This window comes from Mesoplodon bidens, assembly GCF_964165515.1.
Source record: "Mesoplodon bidens genome assembly, chromosome: 1".
Classification (NCBI taxonomy): domain Eukaryota; kingdom Metazoa; phylum Chordata; class Mammalia; order Artiodactyla; family Ziphiidae; genus Mesoplodon; species Mesoplodon bidens.
In genome coordinates this window covers 17,533,210-17,557,488 of record NC_138176.1, presented here as the reverse complement: position 1 = coordinate 17,557,488, position 24,279 = coordinate 17,533,210, and the positions used below count along the sequence as shown (strand labels likewise).

The following is a 24,279-nucleotide window of genomic DNA, read 5'->3' as shown; positions in this document are numbered from 1 at the left end:
CTGTACCTGTGTGTTTCACAAACAGTAAAAGTGGGTGGATATTTCAGAGAATCTTTGCAACTGGGCATTGCTCAAGCTTTTTACTAGTAACAAGATGCCTCCATACCTTTGCTACTTAGCACTAATAGTAATAATAAAAAGATGCAACAGCTAAAAAGTCTTAAATGCCTTAATATCTGTTCAGAAGTGTGAAGTTTTCACGGTCCACCAAGTGTCCCAAGAAGACACAATTTTAAAACTCAAGCTTTATCTTAGTTGCTATTTTTAGGGCAGCGATCTAAGAATTGCAAACAATTTTAGGAAGTGGTTGAGTCTCATCCAGTTTTAGAGAGGAAATATAATAGTTAATATTCCAACCCTTTCCCAAATTCAATTTGGGTGTTGCAAATGTGAACTGGTCAGTACAACATTTGGACTCTGTGAGCACGGGGCAGCTTTGTCAGTGTGCGAAATCCAATCCCTGGACAATTTCAGAGAAAAAAGTATATATGTAACTTCCTATTCTTCGAAATTAATACAGGAGAGAGGAAATGGGGCTAAATCACATAGAGAGTAAAAGCAGAAAGAAGCTTTTGATATAGCCGTTTTTGTTTTTTTTTTCTAACTGGCTTCTGTTAAGCTTTTAATTCCATTATCATTTATCAACAGTTAAGATGTATCTGACCTAGTGTTTGGTAAGGGATCATCAATAATACTTAGTATTATGATGATGATGATTATGAGTCAAACTAGGGACATTTATTGAGGAGTTACTATGTTCTGATACTGGCTAAAAGCTTCACATACTTTTATGTATTTAACCCTCATTTAATTCACTCAATCTTATGAAATGGTTTCTATCATTATCCTCCTTTCAAATAAGGGAACCGGAGTTAGAAGACATTAGAAAACTGACCCAAGATCACCCGGGAAAGGGACAAAAGGTTTGCCCTCACATCTTAAGCACTGACCACTGCACAGCACTGCCCACTCCTGGGCCCGGGATGAGTGAAGAGAAAATACTCACCTCATTGCAATGCATGTAGCTGTTCTTGGCATGAACTAGGTCTGGAGAGTCAACCACCGTGGTGAATTTGATGGTGTCTGGTTTTTTACGGTATTTGGTCTGTAAGAGAAGGACCAAGATTCTCATGAAACAATCAAACACCATGAACTTTTCTGAGTGCAGCTTCACCCCATCTACTCAGTACCAAATGTACCGATGACAGGATTGGAAAACACGTCTCTCTTCTTGGTGGGCGCCTCACCAGCATACGGAAGAGATCCAAGCTGCCTCTGTGATAAGGAACATTTTCCAGGTATTTACATTCTTGAAAAGAGAGGCTGCAAAATGCCATAGCTCATCACAATAAAGGAATTCAATAAAGGGAAGGATCCAGCAACAAGGTGGCCCTGCTCAGACCCTATAAAAGTAGGTTCTGTTATTAAGGAACTGAAGAAAGCAGTGGCACCCTCAACGAGCGCCCAGGGCAAGAATCTCTAGGTCATCAATATGGTGGGGAGTTCAGTGAATGTAACCATCTCTGTGCAACTTTTAACAGCCTCTGAAGTCAGGCAACCCCCAGACACTGGACACTGTGAGTAAACTCAGGAGATGGGTGGCAAACCCTCTCCCTGCCTCCCCCAAAATAACGGGCCAGCTTAGATCACAACTGTTCATTAACGCCTCTCTTGAGAATCTCCTAATGCATCACCCCTCTTTCGCTGCCCGACTGGAACATGCCTTTAACTCCCCAGCAAGTGAATTCACTGGGAGGGAAATCTTGTTCTGTCTTGGGATTTGGTTGCACATGGCCCCAGAGAAATATCAGGAGTCCAGTGGCCATGGGGCCCTCTTGATATCTCCAGTCCATCTGCAGTTTCCCTCATCAGGAGGAAATAAACGCCAGGTTGCGTCTGTGGTAGAGTCAGATTAATGGTACCTCGCTGATGAGCTCGCCGGCTTTCTTTGCACTCTCTATCTGTGGGGAACTCAGCGCCAGCCATCCTGTCCCCTTCATGCCCATCAGGTCTGATCTGTAGTGCAACTGCAGGAAGAAAATCATTGGCTTTTATCAGGAGAGGGTCGAAGACTGTGGGGCATTTGTAAAAATGCTTCATCGCAACATTTCAACATCTTCATTCAGGTGCGTTCTGCATGTCATCGAGTCAAACTGTTTGAGTTTGTGCACTCTGTCCAGAATCAAATAACGGGTCCAGTGTACGATACAGGAAGGTCCCACCCGTAAACTGGCTGGATTTGAAGCAGAAGGTACTGACCTGCGGGGATGATCCCTAAGAACGACCTGAGATATACACCCCAGCCCACACGTCAGCCCCCATCATTTTGTTTCATTCTGGCAGTGAGGCGATTGACCGCCTGCCTAAACAGAAACGTTTTTGTACACTTTCAGTTGATCAAAGGGCTTTGAGCTCTGGATCAAACCTGCTGTGACTCGGAGCAAATCACTGTACCAAAATGTGACTCAGTTTCTCTCTGTGATACCTGGGGGTCATGACAACCCCTCTGTTCTCAATGAAAACACCTGAGAGTCCTGAGGGGTAAAAGCCACTCTATGTGTTAGATTTGTTTTTTTCTTGCGGTGGTGGGGGGAGGGGAAGACGATTATAGCAGGACTCTCAAAACTGGAACAAACCTGGCTACACCTGGCGAATGGTGTGCAAGCCGTTTTAATCTTTCTGTGCCTCGGTTTACCCCTTCTCCTACTTCTACTCATGATTTGCTTCTATTGCACAAATGGGCTTAAGCTTTATCCACCTTCTTCCTTTTAAGGACTCGGAAGATCAGGAGTACAGCATCAATTCTGGGGAGAAAACAGTAAGTGCTGTTTTAAGACAATGGGTCCGTCGTAGGTACTGAACATGTAACTTGCAGCCTTTAACACCTGTTTATATAAAAGGGAAACTTAAGGCATCAAATAAACTCAGTTTTGACATTTTCAAAACAAAACAAAAGACAGTGGGTCTGATCAGGAGTCTCCTAAAACGTTAAATCTAATTACCATTCTTTGATCTGCCCCCCATTACCTACCATGAGACAGTTGCTTTGCTTCCTCTCCGTATGGAAATTAGGCATCTTTAAAGGTGGAAAAAGATTCTCTAAGGAAATCTGAAATTTGGATTTAAACGAAGTTGCTAGCCTTTCTCTAATTTAGTTATAAGCTCTGCTGTAACGCAAAACACCCACTCCTGAAATCAGCCTTTTCGGCCTTTTTAGTTTTCTTTCATTTCAGGAATCACAGTGCCCCTCACAGCTGGCCTCAAAGAGGGTCCGTTTCTGATCTACTGTCTGCTGGTTAAGGCCCCTGTGCAAATTCCACTCTGCTTTCCAACTGGTGCAGGGAGACATCACTCAGGTCCCAGAGCACGTTTCAAAACCCCATGTCAGTGAGATTGCTTTTTATACCGCGATCTTTCAGTCTACACCGGCAAAGCTTTTGCCTTCCACTCTGATAAAGAACAGAGAAAATTGGATAAATTTCTAAGTTAGAGAGAATCATCCTACAGGGCCTCTTCACAGCCAGGCCTTGCTCCTTTCATAAGTGAGATGAAGCGGGGGAGCACGCTTTCAACTTGCCTTTTGTGGAGCTGAACAGTGCGAGCGCAGGTGAGTCAGAAGGCAAGATGCAGGTTCCCCAAAGATCTGGCTGCGCCTTAGACTCTCTTATAAATGAATTGTCTATTGATATTTCTGCTCCCAGCCCAGCTTTGACTATTCACGCAGACCCTAAAAACAACACGCCTGCCCCAGACTTCACGATAAAACAGGGAGAGAGAGGAGGAGGGTCGAGGAGAATCGGCCCAAAGACGGTTTCAAAGAAGGATTCTAAGATAATAAGAGACCTTCTCAGGATGCCCAGCTGAATCTGGCTTCCCCACATGGCAGCCTCGCTATCTGCCCTTGTATATGAAGGCCTGGAAGCCACCTTCAGAGTCACACGTGGGGTTTCCTGGCACCCCTATCCCGGAGCACAGTGTGGCTGACGCACGAGCTGCAGCTTTCAGCCCCTGAGTTCTAACCGGAATGACATAAGCAGATGCAGCCAGGAGGTGGCCAGGGGAAGGGGTATATTCGTCATATTAATAAGAATCACCATAACCACTACCTTGCTACCTTGCATAGGGTGTGGTTTGCTTTAGACTCATTATCTCATTCAGTGCTTGCGCCATTCTCAAAGGACGAGCTCTTATTCCCATCTACAGAACAATGTCGGGGTTTAAATGGTTGTTCGGATTCTCAGAAGAGTTACCAGCTGCTGTCCTGTGGGGATGCTGCGTGGGTGGTCCTTAAGAGAACACTCAGGAACCAGGGCACCTGGGTTCCTAATCTAGCCACCAGGGGGAGCCAGAGAGCACTGAACCCAGAATCGGGAGCCCAGAGCCCCACCTTGCCTCTTACTAGCCGTATGGTCTTGAGCAAGTCATTTCCCTGCCAGCTTATGACCCTAACCAAGTTACTGAAGATTACAGGTGCCTTAGTTACTGCAACTGTAAAAATGGGAGTCATGCCAGTACTTACCTAGATTCTACATGACATGGTTTGCGCAAGATATTTAAACAAATGCCTGACCCAGGATAAGCATTCCATACTTTTAAGGTATTGTTATTGTTGTTGTTATTTGTGATGGTGGGGAAACTGAAGCTAGGAGAGCTTAAGGAGTCTCCTGAGGCCGGGTAGCCATAAAGGGCGGGGCCAGGACTGTCCCCTTGACTGTCCCTGCTTGTGCTTTGCGGGATGCCCCGCAGCCCCCGCATGAGATCACAGAGGGGAGTGTGGACTGGCAGACTGGGAAAGACTAAGAGGTGACTGAACCAGCACTGATTCGTGGTGGAGCGTGGCCTGGGCGGAGCACACGTCTTAGATACATCCCTGAGGTTAGCCTGACTTGAGCAATCACGGCCCTGAGGAGCTTCTCCCCAGGGGTGAGCACCTAGTCCCACAGCATTCTTTCTGGCCTGGGTGGAAGAGGATAGGAGAAATGGCTGAAGGCTACTGAGGGCTACTGTTCCTACCCTAGATTCTGCTGAACTGAGTGAGCTCATATTGAGCCTTTGTCTCCTTTTCGCTATAACATAACCACATGGAATTGGATTTTCAGTGATGACTCTGAGAAGACCAAAGCCTCAGAACCATCTGTGGACACTGTGCGGGTCTAATGTTCACAGCATCTTAGAGTCCAAGACCCCCCAGTCTAACAAACCTTAAGTTTCAAAACAATACAGGAAGCACAACACAGTCATTTTTCAATGAGGCAATAATTTCTCAGCACACAACATTCTAATACATATCCCATTTGGTAAAATGTCATCTAAGATTGCCAACTAGCGTTTCTTGGGAAGGACCCTCTGTCTTAGTTTGTTCTTCCTCTTTGGCTTTTTTTTTTTTTTTTTTTTTTTTTTTAGTGTTAAAATATCCTTTCTTGGACTTCCCTGGTGGTCAGTGGTTGAGAGTCCGCCTGCTGATGCAGGGGACACGGGTTCGTGCCCCGGTCCGGGAAGATCCTACATGCCGCGGAGCGGCTGGGCCTGTGAACCATGGCCGCTGAGCCTGCATGTCCGGAGCCTGTGCTCCACAACAGGAGAGGCCACAACAGTGAGAGGCCCGCGTACCGCACAAAAAAAAAAAAAAAAAAAAAGTCCTTTCTTTTCAGAAGTAACACTGATATAAATGGTAGTCTGAGGTAGGGTTTGGTTTTTGGTATTGTTCCTTACTTAGTTAAATAGTCTGACATTATATTGATGCCAACATTTTCAAAAACATTAATCTATGAATCCTGAAATCTGAGATCACCAATTAAATCAAACCTCTTTGCTGTTCCAGTGGAGACATGGAGGCCTAGAAAGCCAAGTGGCCGCGGAAGGACTGCCAGTGAGTGACGAAGCTGGGCTTCCAGCTTGGCCCCCGACCTCTCCCCGGTGGCCTCTGTAACTTCCTCAGGACCTGTCCTGTCCCAGGAGGTTTCTCTTCTCCCCAGGAATAGGCCACCGACAAGAGGGTCCCGGGCTGGGCACCAAGTCATGCTATGAGTTCTTCTTGGACCTCAGGGTGGCCTTCTAGCAAGCGGAAGGCTTTCTAAGTGGGTCCTGGGCTGTGCTTCAGTGACCACGTGCCCTAAGTGGGGACCGATAAGCTCACCCTGCTCTACACTCTGCTGGTTGGTGCCCAACACGACACTGCAGTTCCAGCAAGTCTCGAGGCATAATTAGACGATCCTGACGTTCATTAAAGCACATCATCGTCGTCACAATTAATCATCCATTAGGTGTTTACAACACTCTGCCTGTGCAATATAACTAAACTAGAAGCAGCCACTTCTCTGAAGGCCACCAGAATCGGAAGGCTTGGTGGAGAACATAGTCCGAAATGCTCACACCCACTGGCGTGTTCCTACAGACAAGGCACCACGCTCAGTGCATCATATAGACCAGCCCTCAGCTCTGAGAACCGGGTCCTCAACTGGGTGCAGATCTGTCCCCCGGTGTATCTGGCAATATTTGGAGACTTTTTTTTTTTTTTTTTTTTTGCGGTACGCAGGCCTCTCACTGTTGTGGCCTCTCCCGTTGTGGAGCACAGGCTCCGGACGCGCAGGCCCAGCGGCCATGGCTCACCGGCCCAGCCGCTCCGCGGCATGTGGGATCCCCCCGGACCGGGGCACGAACCCGCGTCCCCTGCATCGGCAGGTGGACTCTCAACCGCTGCGCCACCAGGGAAGCCTTGGAGACATTGTTAATTGTCACGCTAAGGGGGTGCTGTGAGATGTAGAGGGTAGAGGCCAGGGACACTGCAGTGCACAGGACAGGCCCCCACAACAAAGCATCCAGCCCAAAATGTCAAAAGCGCCTGAGCTGGGAAACTCAGATATGGATGATAAGGACTGATGTGCCTACAGTCCCATGAGTTCTGCTCTAACACGAGAGTGACTTCCTCCGAGGGGGGCCGCGGGGCTGGGGAGACGATGCACGGGCACCCGCGTGATGCAGAACCTGCCACGTGCACGCGCCCTGTAAGTGCTGACCGTGACCACATTTTCATCACAGCCCCGGCCCGGCTGAGGGAGCCGAGGCTGGGAAGGGCCTGGGACTGACTCCAGAGCCTTCCACTACGGGGGCAGTGGCTGGCGCTACCCACCTACAGGCTTGATGACCTTGCGTGGGCCAGGACCTCCTCTCTCTGGGCCTCAGCGTCCACACCTGCATAATAGGAAGTGTGACTCCCCTGCCCCGGATGGCGGGAGGGTTGGGAGTGTGGGCTCTGGAGCCAGTCCTGCCTCGGCCCCTCCCACGTGACCTCGGCTGTGAAACAGGAGCAGCAGTGGCCCCCACCTCAAAGTGCGGTAGCCGGGGTGCCAGTACTGGCAAAGCAGTCAGTGAGTGTCAGCTCTGGGGGCAATTCTTCTCCTCACCTCACCACCATGCCTACTGCACACAGTCCAGCCCTGAGCCTCTGTCTCGGACCCCATCCCCATCCCCGGTGACATCCTCTTCACCCACCCACACACTTGCTTCACTCCAGCCTCAAATATGCTGAGGCTGATGCCCCTCAGGGGCTTTGTTCAAATGTCACTTTTGCGGTGAGAACTACCCTGACCCCCATTTTAAGTTGCACACACACACTCACACCCCCCTAGCCAACTTCCCTGCTCTGTTTGTCTCCATCTGGCATACTACACATCTCACTTATACTTTATCTCCCTCCCACAGAATGGAAGCTCCATGACCCCCGGAGTTTTAAGACTCTTTTCTTGACTGTTGTATTTTCAGACTCTTTTGTTGACTGCTGTATCCCCAGGGCCTTGAGGGGTGCCTGCTACATAGTAGGTGCTCAGCAAATATTTGTTGATTGATTGAATAATTCCAACCTAGATGGCACAGACCAGGCAAATCGTTTGGGGGATCCGAAAGGCTAAGGAAGAAGCAGAGATTTACACGCAGGCCTGGTGGGAGGAGGAAGGTCGGGGACTGATGTGTGATCCACGGACCCCCCCTACCTCACTCTGCAGGGCGTGAGCCTTCTTGGCCCAGGCCATCTTCAGGTCCTCGGGCAGTGCCGTGAATTCGTGGCACCGCGTCCTGTAGTCGCGGTCGCTGGCGAGGGCCTGGGCCTTCCTGGCGTGGACCAGGGGCACCATGTCCATGGGCAGGTGGCACTGGGCTCTGTTGCCCGCCGCCTCCTTCCTGTACTGCAGCTCACTCTGCAGCCGGCCCATCCGCTGGCAGTGCTGGAGCCGGGGGTCGTCTCTCACACTCTGGGCCCCGATCAGCCTCCCTCGCTCCTTCACAAAGTCGTGCCTGTAGAGAAACTGGAAGGGGGGGACCAGGCGGTCAGGGGCGGGCATTTGGGACGCTTACATTCCATCTGTGCGTTTTCCTTGCAGACTGTAAGAAAATCACCTGTTCTTACACTGGGAGGAGATGATTATAAGAAAAACCACAGTGAGGTTGGCCTGAGAGCATGCATCCTCCCTGGGGGAGGAACAGTAGAAACACTGCTCCCTTCCTCCCATCTAATTAAAACCAGATCCTTAGAACCAAAGTGAGGGGCCCACTCCCCTTACTTGTCCTGTGCCCAAAAGGAATTTATCAAAAAGGGTAAAAGAGAAACTTGTGCTTTATCCCCTTGCACTTGGCAAAACATCAAACCCAAAAGACAGGATCCATTTATTTGAAGTCTACATTTTCTGCGATTTGTTTGTGGGAAACAGAAAGTCACCTTCATGTCCCAAAGCTATGGATGCTATCAACAGAGTGGCTGAAACACAGCTGAAAATCCTACCGCCGATGTGGGAAACTACAGAGAGCCGAATTACAATTTCTACTGTGAGTTCTCTTTCTAATTCTGGGTGGAGTTAGAAAACAGACAGTTCACACATTACGGGAAGATCGTTGCCTAGACACCGCAATTAGAAATAAATCGTAATCTTCCTCCTGCTAGAGACTTTTGCCTGCATTTAGCTTCTGATTAACAGGGACTTTCTTTCCCTCTCTCCGTCAAAGAATCTCATTCATAACTAATATATTCTGCAGGTGACATCCTGTCTCACATGGTGATAGATTTGCTTTAATTCAGGAAAATCAGCTGTAGACATTGTTTTACATGAAGTTAACAGAAATTGGGCCGGATGGAAGGTCATATCATTCAACTCACATCACTGGCTATATCTCCAGAGACCCGAGCCGCCTGGAAGGGGAGGGCGTCTATTGTCAGCTTGTAGCCTTGAACACGGAGATTCCGCCAAGACTCCTTGTATTTTGCCTACGGTAGGAACACATGTAGATCTTCTTTCAAAAAAAAAATTACATGACTCAAAGAACAAATGCTACCCCCTTTTATTTGTAGTGTGGTGTTCCAGAATCAATTCCTGACAAGCAAAAGCTTTCGACTTTGCAAAGAAAAATCTCATTAGCACCCTCTCGGAAGTGGGCTCTGACACGTAGGTATCAACACATCTGTGTAAGGTATATTTAACATGAGTTGTCTACAAGATACATTGTCTAAAGTTTCTGTGAAAGTCACCAGGGTCACTGTTAGGTCCCATCACAGACACAGACATATGTGGCCTTGGAGCACATCTCAACCTCAGCAACGGGAAAGGCTTACATCACTCAGGTTGGCTGCGTTTGCTTTCGCGCGGACAAACTCGGGCAGGCCCAGGGTCATCGTGTACTGGTGTCTCGCGTCCTCGCCTGCTGCTTTATAGAGGCGCTGGGCAGGGGAAAAAAAAAAAAAAAAAAAAGGCAAGAAGGTAAGTGCTGTGCATTTCTGCAGGGCTGGAGTCCCCTCCTTTGCAATTGGGGAATACGTTTGTAACAGGCCATTTGCTGTGTCACGGGTATACCTTCAGCCTGGAGAAGATGTTTTTTTTCAATAGAGATAGTCCTTCATGAGTCAAATTGAGTGCTGTGAAAGGAATGGGGAAGAAACTGCAAGTTGCTTGTGATGGGGTTCAGGACACGTTACCCCAAAACATGGTACCTTGGCGTAGTGCATATTTTAAGCTGAAGGAATTTGGAAGCAGCAGGAGATGGAAGACCTCTCTCTGACCTTCTCCCCTCCTGTGGGAGCTGCCCTCTCTCTGACACAGGGAAGGAGCAAGCTCATCTCTGACCTCGGAAGGACCGAGAGGCATTTGAACAAACAGACCTCGCTAAGTGTCCCCCAGTTTCCTGCCCTTAGCTCACCCCATTTTGTGCTACACATTTTCCCACAACTGTCCACTCTTCATCAAACCTAGAATAAAAACGCTCAGGTTTAACTGTCCCTCCCTCCCGGTCTCCATTTCCTTGTGAAGACTCCTGCACCACCTAAAGCTTATATTACATAAATGTGTATGCTTTTCTCTTGCTAATCTATCTTTTGTTACAGAGTCCCAGCCGAGAACCTAAGATGGGTAAAAGAAAAGATATTTTTTTCCCTTCCCTATACTTTGCTCAATAATAGGCCGAGGGAAGAAAAACACCTTTAAGAATACTATCGTGGGGCTTCCCTGGTGGCGCAGTGGTTGGGAGTCCGCCTGCTGATGCAGGGGACGCGGGTTCGTGTCCCGGTCCGGGAAGATCCCACATGCCGCGGAGCGGCTGGGCCCGTGAGCCATGGCCGCTGAGCCTGCGCGTCCGGAGCCTGTGCTCCGCAACGGGAGAGGCCACAACAGTGAGAGGCCCGCGTACCGCAAAAAAAAAAAAAAAGAATACTATCGTGTTTCTTCCCATTGCAGACTTTTTTTTTGCTGAGGACACAGTGTAAAGACAATACTAAGATCTGGGAAATTTAGGAGAAGCTCTGCCGGTTGGAAGGGAGGTTCCCAAACCCCAGTCTGCATCCTTTACTAAAATCCCGGGATCCTCCCACGGGCAGACTCACACCAGTGCTGCGCTGCATGGCCTCCACCGCTGTGAAAACATCTGCTCTCGTGATGAGAACTGGGTCTGTGGTTGCTGAGTTCTCCAGGGCCAGAGGCCACTGCAGGAGGCACTGTTACCCCTCAGCACCCCAATCACAAAGCAGGCAAGAAAGGTTCAGTGGGAATTTTAACTTGATCATGTCACGCTACACAGCCCTCTGGATTTTCTTATTCCAAGCTTGGAACTAACATATAAATACCCAAATCTCAACTGACTTTGAAAAGTTAGAGTCAGAAGGAGAATTTTAAAAACGAAATTTCATGCTCTGCCAAGCTCACTCGATATTTCAAACGTGTCAGAGGGCCACTAAGAAGAAGTAGGGCTGGAACGATGATTTTATGGAGTGCGATTCTTTCCCCTGGGACCCACCCCTCTGCTAGAATATTAAAGTGGTAATTGGGTAAGTGGTGAGTGAGAAGATGAGGAGGCAGAGAACCAAGAAGCCTGGCAAACATCCCACTGTATCACTGTCCCCGGACAACCACAAATCCTTCCCATCACCATCATCAGAATGACAGTGGAGCAATGATTAGCCAATATCTGCCCAGCTAGAACAGACGAATGACAGACCAGCACGTCTCCAACTTTCAGGTGCAAAGGAAACCCGTGAGGATCTTGTTAAATGACCGTGTGGATTCGGTGGGTCTGGGGTCGGGCCTGAGGTTTGGTATTTCTAACAAGCTCCCAGGGGATGCTGATGCTGTTGGGTCTGTGGCCACATTTGGGGGGGATGAGACGACAGACTAAACCAAATTTCTTCCTGGGCCTTTTTTCCTTCTGGAAACTGTTGAGGCTCTGTCTAATGACATTCTTTTCTTTCCATGCAAACACCCATCCTTCCCCCGACCCCCGCCAATCCCACAAATATTCACACATATTTTTTTAACAATCTAGCAGTTTTTTAAAAAGCCCATCCCAAAGTCATCCGAAGAGTTTACCTCGTTTGTAATCTGGTTGCTGAGTTTTGCATGAGTGAGGCTGGGAGTGTCTGTCACGGCCGTGTACTTGAGTGACTGGGGATGCTGACGATATTTACTCTGAGCTCACACAGAAGAGGCAATAAGAAGACAAGGTAAGATGCAAAAGCAGCAGAAGAACGAGCTCATTAAGCACCAGCTATAATACCTCGTTTTGCAAAGGCTGCTAGTCTGTGGCCCAGAATCCAGTCCGTCCCCTGCTCTTGTGACCTCAGAAGCCAGTGGGATGAAGAAGCAGAGAGGAGGAGAGGACGGATGGAATCAGATACTTATCAATGGGAAAGGGAGATCTAGTCCTTTGCTACGAATGTGAACACGACTAGAGAAATTCACGTCTTGTTTGCTGGAAACCCTGGGCTCCTCAGCTTTGGGGGCGCACCAGAAACAACCGTGCAGCTTAAAATAATCCACATGCCTGCACGCCACCCCAGGGGATGGGATTCAGTAAATCGTCAGTGGGCTCTGGACTTTTTTTAAGTTCCAAAGGGGATTCTGATGCACCATGAGGTTTAGAAACCACTCGCTTTAGAGATTTCACTGGAAAAGCAAAGCACAAAATTAAATCTCAACTCCCACAGTGAGGCCAATTCCGCTTGCTCAGAGCTTCTAATCAATGCGTAAGCCATTCTGAGGCACCCAGGCTGGATGCTGACCGCCTTTTGCTTGCAGTGCCTTCCGTTATGCCTATCTACCGTGAATGGAAATCCCAGAGCCCTCCCAGGGGTGGGTAAGATTCCTCAGGAGTTCAAAGAGCTTAGAATTCCAGACTTCTGTAATTTACCAAGAAGTTATCACCAAGCTTATAGCAACCATTTCATATACAGCCCCCAGAGAGGCACAGTGTTTAGATGAGTGCTGATCCTCCCAAAAACTAAATGAGAGAGGTCTGAGTATTCCCATTTGACTGATTAAGAGGTTGAGGCTCAGAGAGGGCAGGTGACTGGCTTGAGGTCACACAGCAAATGAGTACTGGCCTGGAATTTCAGTCACTACATGTGTCTCCAAAGCCCGCCCTCTTTTCATTGTACCACGAGCCACTCTTCAAAGGGACCCTAGGAAAGTACATCTTAGGATCCAGCAAATAATTCTTATATGTTAATATAGGAACTGGCTCGAGATCTGCAAAGCTGTCTTAAACGGCATCCAGTCTGAATGGAGAAGGGAGTAAGGAGAGAGGCTGGGTGAGTTGCCACTGCTAACAGTGTAGCATCTAACTGGCTTTAGTAAAAAACAAACAGATTGTTGGGTAACCTCTACCGTGGAATATACTTGACACCCCCAACCCGTCCTGGGTCTCTGGTTACCTCACTGATGAGTTCAGAGGCTCTCTTTCTCCCTTCAATGTCTAACGTGCCTGGAATGACACAGGCAACGCCTCGCATGAAGTTCAGGTCTGACCGGTACAAATTCTACAAGGAACAACACGAGGAATCAGAAAAGCCAAGCTCGCAGAATGAGGAAGGACCCACGACAGACAGCATCATAATTAGAACTCAAGGCCAAGGCAGTCTCTCCAGATACATCACACTCAGTAAACACACACACGCTTCTTACTTAAATGCTCATTAGGGAAACAAAAATGTAGGTCAGAAGAAAATAATTCTGCTGTCACTTGTCTCCGTAGCTGTTAGAGGGATGCTTGGTGGATTTTTATTTTAATGTGGGCTATCAAAAAATAAAGGCTGGAGCGGATTGTGGTTAGAAAGTCAGTTGTCTGGGGGCAAATGTGGAAATGGTTTAATGGGTCTTCAAAACAAAACCCAGCAGCAGAAGGCGGCATTAATTAATCATGGGTTAAGAAAGAACTAATAAATGAATCCAGAATAATCTGGCCAAGGCCTGAGTCTGTGTGGGTGGAGGTGGTGTGAGTACCTGAGGGGTCTGGGCTGACAGTTTAAAGGGGGCCCCGAGTTCACTCCCCTTCGGCCACTGAGGCGCCCCCGTGCATGCTGCCTTCCAATTGCTATGGCAACGAGAGGCAGGGGAAGCCAGGGCTCTGCTCAAGTGACAAACGGGCCCCTGAGCTGAGCGAGGCTGCTCCCTCATTCCTCCACCTGCTGTCGGGTTCCTGACAGTTTATGTCACTTAGTAAACGCTGTGCACAGGCGGAAAATTCCAGTGGACAACAGTAACCCGGATCTGAGCACCGCTCAGCTCTCAAGCTCTGCCAAACCAGAAAGCGGGTTTTGGGGGGGCTGTTTTATTTTCCAGCAGAGACCCGTTACTTGCAAATCTCCCGGCACGGAAACGTGGCAAAGCTGGGAGATGAGGCGAGTACCAAAAAGGATGCTGCTGCCTGTTGGGAAGACACTCTGTATCTCCTTGGGAGTGAGGAAATCCTCCAATGCTTCCCAATGCTCCTGGGCCTGCCTGCTTCAGAAAACAGGTGGCATGAGCTAGAAATGCCCTCATTGGGGTCGGGGGGTGGGGGCGTGAAGGCCTCCAAGACTCCTTGGGAGGATTCGGGAAGGGTCTCTGGGACCCTTATTTTCCTGCCCTCTGCCCAACACTCTCCTCTGCCTGAAGTGGGTCAGTTCCAAAGGGGCTCTGAGCAAGTCTCCCAGCGGATCTCAGGCCTCTTCTGAAGTTGGGTGGCCCGGGAACAGACGATGCACCAAGCTCAAGCTGGGGCCCGAGGCAACACCGCTGGCAAGTCTTGAACATGCAAAACCATGAGCCTTGAAAGCATCTTCCTTGGACATTATCCAAGTCCCAGCACCCACTTTCTCATTTATAGTTTTATGATCTTGCATGAGCTATTTAACTTCTTTGAGACTCACTACAGTTCCTCTGTAAAATGGGGATAAAGACTATCGATATAGGGTTATTTGGAGGATTAAATGAGATAATGCCTGAAAACACAATGCTTGGAATTCAGCAGAAGTACCCAGTAAACTGCTGTTGTTGTTGTTAATAGATCTGTGCAATTGTGCTTATGAAGAGCAAGGCAGGAACAACCAGGGCAGTGCTTTAAAAGAAAAGCCAGGTACGGGATTCCTCATCTCTGGAAGCCCCACTCAGCCACCAGCAGCCTGTGGGTCACTGCCTCACGGTCAAATCTAAGAGGAAGAGAGCCTGGAGAGAGAGGCCCGGTCCCCTTACCTCACTCTGCAACTTGTGAGCTTTCTTGGCACAGCTGAGCCTCAGGTCCTCGGCCAAGGAAGTATACTGGGGGAGTGGGTGTCGGTAGTCCTGGTCGCTGGCCAGGGTCTGAGCCTTCTTGGCATGCACCAGTGTTACCATGTCCAGTGGCAGATGGAACTGTGCCTTTGAGTGTTCAAAGTCTTTCCTGTAATTCACCTAGATGGGCAGACAGATCAATAGCAGCTATTTCAAAGCCGCCATTTGCATCAGGACCATGAGGGAGAGCAATGCGACGTGACTGTCCCAGGTGAGCCCAGGAGGCTTTCCTGGCAGGGCCAGTGCTCCTTGCTTGCAGCGACTGGCTTAACAAGCAGGGCTTGTCTCCAGGTCCTGCCATTCACCACCTCCAGCTCTTGGATGATCAAGGCCCATGGTTCCCCTACTTGGGGAAAATACAGAAGTTCAAGGGACAGATATAATGTCAGTGGTTCCCTTGCTCAGGTCCTTAGATCTTCCCATTTTCCAGAGGCAAGAAGGCACATGGCTAAGCCGCCGCCTGCTCCACACGCTTTCTCCCCATCACCCTCTCAAGCTCAGACTGAGACACCAGGGGTTCTCCTCTCATGCTAGGTAACGGAGAGCTTCTTCAAACATCAGATGACATCCCAGTAAACCTGGGAGCCAGGAGCACTGGGCAGATGCTTGAAAAGCCAGTTCTGAGGGATGGGTATTCCCAAGAGCGCAACATGCATCCTGGGGGAGGACGGGAGAGGCCCATTTCCAGACCTCAAGCTCCGCCCCAGTCCTCGGAGGAGCGTTTGAAGGTCCACAAAGCTCACTCTGGGCTTCCTGGGGAATCAGATGCATAAGCACCGCCCCTTCCTCCACCCTTCCCACTGCCCTCCAAGCTCCAGCCACTCGTCCCTAACCTCCCACCCCCACCTCCGCGCACCCTCCCCACCCCTAGCATACAGCCAAGGACAATTCATGTCCAATCCCGCCCCAGTACCGAAAGCGGAGAGAAGTGTTAGAAACAGGGAAACTGAGGCAGAGGACAAAAGAGGCGAGAACGTGTGAAACTGTGGAAGGAGCAGGCGATGGCGAGCTAGCTGCACGCTCTAGTCTGGCCCTTGCAAGCTGACCTTGGGCAAGGGATTGAGACACTCAGAGTCTAGGTTTCCTTATCAGTAACCAGGATGAACAAGTGATGCTCCTAGAAATAAGTTGATGGTTAAATGAGACCCTGCATGTAAAATGTTTAGTCCTCTGTTACACGTTGGACACATATTCGATGTCATCACAGCCATTAGCCAACTCATGTATGGGCAAGGAGATACTGTATACACACATGTGCCAGCATCCAGGGGATCAAATCAAGGGGTACAAATTCAGATGCCACCAGAGGCCAGACAGTTAGCATAAATGAGTGAAGGAGGAAGGGGGGGGAGGAGGGGTTGGCTGCATGACTAGGAGAGTACAGATCCCTTCTGAATGGGGCTCTCAGAAATCAACTTCGACAGCAGCCTTGAGGAATCCAGGTCTGGCTTCTGCACAGAAGTCTAAAACTTTTATGTAAAGTTTTCCGTTTTGCAAGGTTTGCAATTAATTCGCTCTGCAGACCCAACAGAACACCTCTGCAGTCCAAATCCAGCCCACAGGCCCCCATGTGTGGTCACTGATCAAATTCCAGCCTGGAAGGGAGCTAAGGGGTCAAGTAGTCCTATCTCTCACTTGACTGAGGAAGAACCTGAAGCCCAGAGGGGCCAAGGGACCTGACCACACCACCTAGCTAGCTAGGACAGAGTCAATACCCTCAACCGGAAGGACACAGGACATCTGTCGGCTGTGCGTCATTAGGTGGGGGGGGCCCCAGCTCCACTGCGTTCTCTCCCACTTACTTGGCTTTGCAGAGAGCTCGCGTACACTGAATGCGCAAGGCTGATATCATCTTCCAAGCTCCGGGAGCCGAGCATCTGCCCTTTCATTTTCTCAAATGCCTCTTTGTATTTGCACTAAAGGGAAAGAGAGCGGGAGACAGTAACAGCTCGGGGACAAGGGACACGGAATGGAAGAGGTGGGTATTGGGTGAAAATGTTTTGTTCTTTTGACAGTAACTGGGTGAGTTAAAAGAAAAGGCGCGGGAGTCGTCAAAAGGCCTATTCTTTCATATGCAAGCCTCCCAATGACTAAAGAGCTGGGATATGAAATGGCAGGACATGAGAGTGCTTGGGCCGCCCACACTGGAGGACGGTGGGTACATTGTTAACAGTCCCTTCACGTGGACCTGCTTTAGGAAAGCGCTTGGTGGAGGGTGCATTTCATCTGCCGGGGGTCCATATTTACAGTCCAGCATCAGCTTTGTACCCTGGCTGGGGGATTTTTGCTGTTGTTGTAATAAGGTATGTTCTTTCTCACAGTCAGTTGGGAGAGCAGAGGATGTTATCCACAGGCAAAAGAAGGCAGGGGTTAGGGGCAAAGGGAATAAAAATTGGTGAGGATTAAACATTGTCCTAGGAAGGGAGGTGGAGGCTTACATCACTTATGATTTCACCAGAAGCCTTCGCTGCCTGGAACGGAATGGCATCCAATCTCAGTTTATAGCCACCGTCTCGAAGTTTGCTCCAGGATTCCTTGTAACGCGTCTGTCGAGAAGATGTGCACCAGTAAAGACCCTCCTGTGACCTGGTGGTTTCCTGAACTCCCATTATCAAAACGAGAATCTGGTTTCTTGTGGAGTCTTTTTCCCCCAGTGAGAGATCACTGTGGCTTAGCAAAAACCAACAGAGAGTTGGATCCTGCCTTATGTCCACCCCTGGAGGGGAGAGCTGTGGGGGTGGGTTTAAAAAGCAAGAGCTTTGGCGTCAGAACCAGATCGCTCTGAGCAGCAGTTGACGGGAAGGAGGAGGCATGAGGCTGCGTATGCACAGCTCTTGATGGAGAATAAAGAGGAACGACTGTCTCTACTGAAGAAGAGGAAAGTGGGTGCTGATAGGGGTGATGGAAGGGAACAGTTAAGTCTCCCAAGTCTCTCTTTGGCTGGATGTCTTCATCTATATTCTGATGCTCCCATATTCCAGCCCCTCAGTACCAATGTCCTTTGCACTAAGGAAGTTCTCCTAGTCTCATCCTTATCAATGAGCTTGATTCTTCTGCAGGACCAGCGACGTAATTTGCAGGGCCCAATGCAAAGGACAACATAGGGCCCCTTGTTCAGAAATCTTAACAAATTTCAACATGGTGACAGCACAGCATTAAACCAAGTGGGGAAGAACAGGATGCTTCTGAGCATGGGATGCAGTACGACCGTGCAGGTCCCTGGACCTCCAGTAATTAGAACCAGCCCCCCAACTGTGTCCATGTAAGCAGTGATTCGGTGATGTGGCCATAAACCAATGAATGCTGGTGCCACCAGAAGCCAGAAGAGCCAAGGAATTGATTCTTTCTTGGATTCTTCGGAGGAAAGTAGCTCTACTGATATCTTGATTTTAGCCCTGTAAGACTCCTTTTGGACTTCTGATCTCTGGAACTGTGTAAGAATAAATCTGTGTCGTTTTTCAGCCACTACGTTTGTGGTACTTTTCACAGCAGTAATAAGAAATAAATATGTCTGATACTGGAGGTGGGAGAAGATATAGGAATACAAATAGGAAATCTTAGGGAAGGGTGGTCAGGGATTTCTGTCACGTATACCCAGTGGCCTCAATTCTTTGCTGGGTTAGGAAGTCAGGTTATATGCTAGGCTGGTGAGGACTGGATAGGGAAGTTGAAGAGAAAGGTCTTAGAAGTAAATGGCAGAGGCTGCTGAACTAGCCAAAGAAGAGGAATTGCCTAGTGCCCTGGATTCACAGAAAGTTTCAGGTGTTGATGGCAACACCTTTGAAGTCCAGTGGTGGAGTTGTGACGTTGCTTCACAGCTCGGCGATAAAAAAAAAAAAAAAAAAAACCCAGCCCCCCACCCCCCCTCAGCCTCACCTCACTGATATTCATGGCATTCAGCTTGGCCAGCAGGACTTCAGGGAGATCTGCTGTCTGTGTGTAATGATGCTTTACGTTTTCTCCTTGTTCCCTGTATAACCTCTGTGGATGGAGAGAGGTTTTGCATTAAACCCAGAAGCCTCCCCCATACAGCCATCAGCCAAGTTACACTCCAGGAGACAAGGGCACTGCAGCTGCCACCTCCGCATAGAGACGAGATCTTGGGCGCCCTGCCCCTCCCTGGCTCGTACGGCTAAGCGCGGTGACATGCACTTCATTCCCTCCGGAGTTCTAGTTCCCAGCCCAGAACATGACAGGCTGAAACTTTCCTCTCAGTTAATACTCCACTGGTAGCATACTGCTGAGATGGGTGTCAAATGAGAAAATGATGGCTGGTTAGCATCTAGTAATTTCGTTATTAACTATAAGCTAGGAGAGAGGACATCAAAATCCAGCAGGCACAAGAGAAAATGGCTATTCCACAGGTGAGATTTTCTCTGGACCTTCTTTCTACCCTCCTCCCCTCCTGCCATCTCAAGGAATCTTGTGCTAATAAACGTTTCCTGGGTGGATCTGGGGCGCTATTCATCTAGAACTCTTATCTGGGCTTATGATAATTCTAGTAGTTAGCAATGACACATGGAGTTGGCATCTGCCACCAGAGAAAGTTTCTAAACCTGGCTTTTCCATCCCAAATCTTATTAGATGTGTCCAAGTTTCTACGTATCACAGCAGTGCCCCCTAGAGTTGGTTAGGATAAGGAAAAAAGCAGCTATTTTCTCTGTTTTTTTTCCCATGCAAAAGTTCTTGCTTGACCATCTATGTTTCTCAGAATTAAATTTGCTTCGGAAGGGGTGACTGTCAAGAAATTATACATTTCTAAACCCATAAGTTTGTAAATCATCCCATAACATATTCTGACAGGCACTCAAGCCATCTCAGAATGCCTGTCGAATAAGGCATAACAGGAATAATTTGTTCAACTGGGAAGCAAGGGAGACATTTTGAAACCCCACCCCACCAAGTTTTGTCAATTTCCCTCATGGCAAGTTAAATGGTCTGAAGATATTTAAAAGGCATGTCCACCCTGCGCAATGACCTGGGGGCCCCTCTCAGTAGAATCAGCCGACCAGGGCTAATCCATGTCTTAACATGAAATTTTAGAGGACCTCATCATTCCGTCTAGTTTACAAGGAACCCTGCACTGAGAGGGCAAAAGGCCAGATCTTTGCTCCATTTTATAAAGGGAATATGGGAAATGGCTTGAAAGTTAGTCTAATGTACATAAATCAGACCCAAATCCTTTTCAAAGTCTTTGGGAGAATTCGGAAAGCAAGAATTCCTGCCATGTGTCCCAAGAAGCCCTAAGCATTCTAATTCCTAGGTGTTATAATTACTAAGAATTTTGCCCAAAAGTCCCATTTCTGAAAACAATGCTTCAAAACAAAAGGAGAGGGGAAAAGACCTCGACCACAGACAAATCCTGGAGACATGCAAATGGGAAGGAGTGAAAGCATGGGGCAGTGGGGTGGTGGAGCCCTCCTTGGCATCCTAAGAGCAGCGGTAACATCCCACCTACATCCTGATGAGGAGGCACCGCCACTAAGGTGAGCCCTCAGCAAAGGATAAGAAGCTCCTTCATCCTTAGAACAACAGAAGGAGCAAGCCAAGAACCCCTGGGCTTCAATCGCAGGGTTGAAAGAAGAGCCCACTCTTAGAGTCATAATGTATATACATTATCGCTTACATCCACTGCTTGGGTGTAACTAATTCTGGCCTGGACCATCTCCGGAGTGTCTTTAATACTGGTAAACTTCAAAGCATCTGGATGCTGACGGTACTTCTTCTGTTGAGCAGAAAAAGATCAAAGCTGTGAATTTTGTGCTGTTCTTTCATGCCATTTGAAAGAGAAAATCATAGGTTGCTTGAGATTAGAGTGAATCTGTGAACATAATTATTATTCGGCTTCCTCCATCTTTATATCCTAGGTGCCTTCAGGTTAATATTTGTTTCAATTTAAGAATAACCTCATGTCAATTAACATTAAAGTATTCCTACCTGGTGCAAAGAAAACATCTCAAAATTAGGTTATACCAGTAAAATACTAGAGGATACACACTTAGTAAAGGATTTTTTATATAGCCTTCAAATACTGTCTTGCAGTTGTTTACATATTTTAGTTCGGGTCTCCCAAGCAAGAAAGAACACTCACAGTTACATTTATCAGTTGAAGCTTTCTATTTTCCTTCCACAAAAGAATTGGGCAGAGATTACCAGAGTCAAAACCCTTGCATTTAAGTCAGTGACTGTACATTATCTAATCACTTTAGAAACCCGTTCAGTTAACATACACAATAATTCTATAAGTGTTATAAGAAAAAGGGTGCTATTATTGAAAGGAGTCATCATACAGTTTGAAAGAGACTGAGAAAAACAAAAAAAAGTTACAAGAAATTCAAATGCTAACAAAGTCCTAGATACCCATTTTGAAGTATTCTGAAAATTATGCTTCAATTCATTCTCTTTTTTAATTAAAGTACAGTTCCAGTAGACTGAAAACAGTTGCTATCTTAATGGAATTATGAAGTATATCTTTTCTCCAATCAAACAATTATTTTAGAAACACTTCCTTATTTATTGGGTTGGATATTTGTATACTGGGTTGTCTTAAGAAGACAGTTCAACATCCAGCTGAATTTGACCCATCAATTGTTTTTGCAAATAAAGATTTATTAGAACACAGTTGTGCTTGTTCATTTACGTATTGTCTATGGCTGCAGCATGCTACAATGGTAGAGGTGAGCAGTTACAACAGAAGCAGTGTGGCCCACAAAACGAAAAATATTTACCACCAGGTCCTTTACAAAAAAAGGTTTGCTAACTCCTGCTTTAAATGACAGGTGTGTGTGTGTGCATTTGTGGCTCTTTCATGGTGCCTGGCATTCTGTCTGAAAATTTAGAGGCCAATCCAATTGGACACTAAACTGGAAATGTGTCATACTGGAATGAGATGGTTGGGAAAAGTTGCTGAAAGATGTCTTGCCTTCCTGAAGTTTGAGGACTAGTATAAAGCACGGAAGATAAGCAAATCTGTTGAATAAGTTTGCAACATGTGGTAGAAGATTTAAGACATCGTGGGAAAAATGGTTCCAAAAAGGTCCCTTGGATGCCAGACTTCGATGCATGAAGGAATCATCTCGAAGTCTAAGTGATGCGTATAATGGGAAATGGTACCATTAGCATCTAGTGCGTAGAGGGCAGGGATGCTGCCAAACATCCTACAAGGCCCAGGACAGCCCCACAGCACAGAATTATCAAAACGTCCACAGGGCCAAGGTTGAGAAACCCTGATCGAATCTTTAAAAGATCTACTCAAGGATACTGCCCTAAAATGCGAGGAAAGGGCTCCTTTCCTAAGCCTTCGGGGCCAGCGAGGTTGGCTGCAAGTAGACAGGAGTGAGATTCAAATAGAAATGAGACCCTCCAACAAAAAAGAACCAGAACCGGGCTTCCCTGGTGGCACAATGGTTGAGAGTCCGCCTGCCGATGCAGGGGACAGGGGTTCGTGCCCCAGTCCGGGAAGATCCCACATGCGGCGGAGCGGCTGGGCCCGTGAGCCATGGCCGCTGGGCCTGCGCGTCCGGAGCCTGTGCTCCGCAACGGGAGAGGCCACAATGGTGAGAAGCCCGCGTACCGCAAAAAAAAAAAAAAGAACCAGAACCGTGTCACGTGTTCGACACCACATGAATATTCAAAAACTGTTTACACTGCCTGCTGCGGAAAGAAAGAGGGAGAAAATGTGCGTGAAGTCACAAAAGGGCTTTCTAGGTGCAATAAATGTATCTTTTTATCATCTGTCCCGTGTTGCTTCATTAAAAAGGTAAGTTGGTGGGTAGCAATTGAGCTCTGTTTGATTGTCATTATTATTCATAATACCATTTGTCACCCACTTTGTTTTGGCCAGGGCTCTCTGGGCCCCCACTGGGGTGTGTTTGGTATGTAGTTTCCCTCTAATTACCGGCCTTAGTCTGGGTTTTGAGGCCTTTCATGTAGCTTTGCCTTTTTCTTTGCCTTTTGAGTGGAAATTAGTTTAATTTTATCCAGAAATGCCGCACGCCTAATGCAGCCAGGCCTGCTGCATGCTGTCAGGGAATCTCACCTCGCTAATGAGTTCTCCTGCCTTCTTCGCCTGCTCCACATTTAATGACCCGGTGGCGACCCAGCCCGTGCCTTTCATCCACTTCACATCTGCCCTGTATTGGTTCTGACAAAGGAGAAAGGAAAGAAAGAAAAAAAAAAAGGCAGGCCATTGTTGGTGTGCGGACATTTAAAGGGCTGTTAACAGCTCCCCGATGTCCCCTTGGTGCCAGCTGAGTCGAATTCGATGCCACTTTTGTCTTATCTATTTCTGCACAGTCACAGGTAGGGCTCCAAAATGTAAATTAATTTCCCGCTTAATTGGAGCCGCCCTGCTGCCGGCGGCTTGGGCCCCGCCCGACACCATTGGGGGTGGGGCCGCAGGAGCCAAATGAGCCGCATCCCTCATTACAGGCCACGCAGACCTCCGGAAGGAGCCCGTCGTCGCTGTCTGCTTTCCCTGGTTTCTTGTTTAAAATGACATGCAGGGGAGAAGAAAATGAGAATTCACCACAGAACCCAGGTGGGGAGCTATTTGAGGGAATATCACAAGACATTCGAGGCTTCCCACGGTGCCAGTTCCTTCTTAGGAAGCTCGGTGCGGGGCGGGGGGTAGTCCTCATTTTTTCCCTTGCCACTGAAGGAGTACTTCTAATGGAAAGCCATTTAAGTGGCCACGTCTCTAAAGCTAGTATATCACCTCTCGATCCGGAAAGAGCTCTACCTGGAAGGGTGTGTCTGCGCTGCCTCCACCCCACGCCCATGTGTGACAGTCTGGTTGCAACTGACCTGCCTGTTCAGTTCACCCACTTTCTCTTGCAAGAGTCAACCGAAGATGAAAGAGTATAACGAGAAAGGGGAGAGGGTTGTTGACGATTAGCAAGGTGCCCTTTCTAAAAATGGGACTACCAACGTTAGAATGAGTACCAGGGATGCAAGAGCAGGCCACAGTTAAGAAGGTCACAAATACATGCCTCCCACCCCACCGTCGCCACCGCCCTGCAAGAAAAAGAAATACGGAAAACATATGTAGATCAGAATTCCAAGAAGAAAGGAGTAGCTGTATGATTTTTTTTTTGGTAGTACAGAATCTAAAACGGGCATAGTTTGAGTAAAAGTTAAAGCACTAGGAAGCTAAAATGTTTCCACTTAGGGATCCAGAAACAGGTATCTCAGAGAATAAATGATGTCCTGAAGGGTCTGGGAA

The 24,279-nt window shown here is 48.0% G+C and overlaps 1 protein-coding gene across 1 annotated transcript in view; it reads right to left on the bottom strand.

Moving 5' to 3' along the window:
* NRAP (nebulin related anchoring protein) overlaps positions 1-24,279 on the bottom strand; it is a gene marked incomplete at both ends in the record, with an annotated part of 71,588 nt that overhangs the window by 7,499 nt on the left and 39,810 nt on the right. The window contains 13 exon segments of the mRNA XM_081228337.1: positions 1,007-1,105; positions 1,923-2,027; positions 7,989-8,300; positions 9,146-9,253; positions 9,599-9,703; positions 11,838-11,936; positions 13,181-13,285; positions 14,979-15,176; positions 16,859-16,972; positions 17,495-17,602; positions 18,933-19,037; positions 20,683-20,781; positions 23,095-23,199. Coding sequence (XP_081084463.1) covers positions 1,007-1,105; positions 1,923-2,027; positions 7,989-8,300; positions 9,146-9,253; positions 9,599-9,703; positions 11,838-11,936; positions 13,181-13,285; positions 14,979-15,176; positions 16,859-16,972; positions 17,495-17,602; positions 18,933-19,037; positions 20,683-20,781; positions 23,095-23,199 — 1,662 coding nt within the window.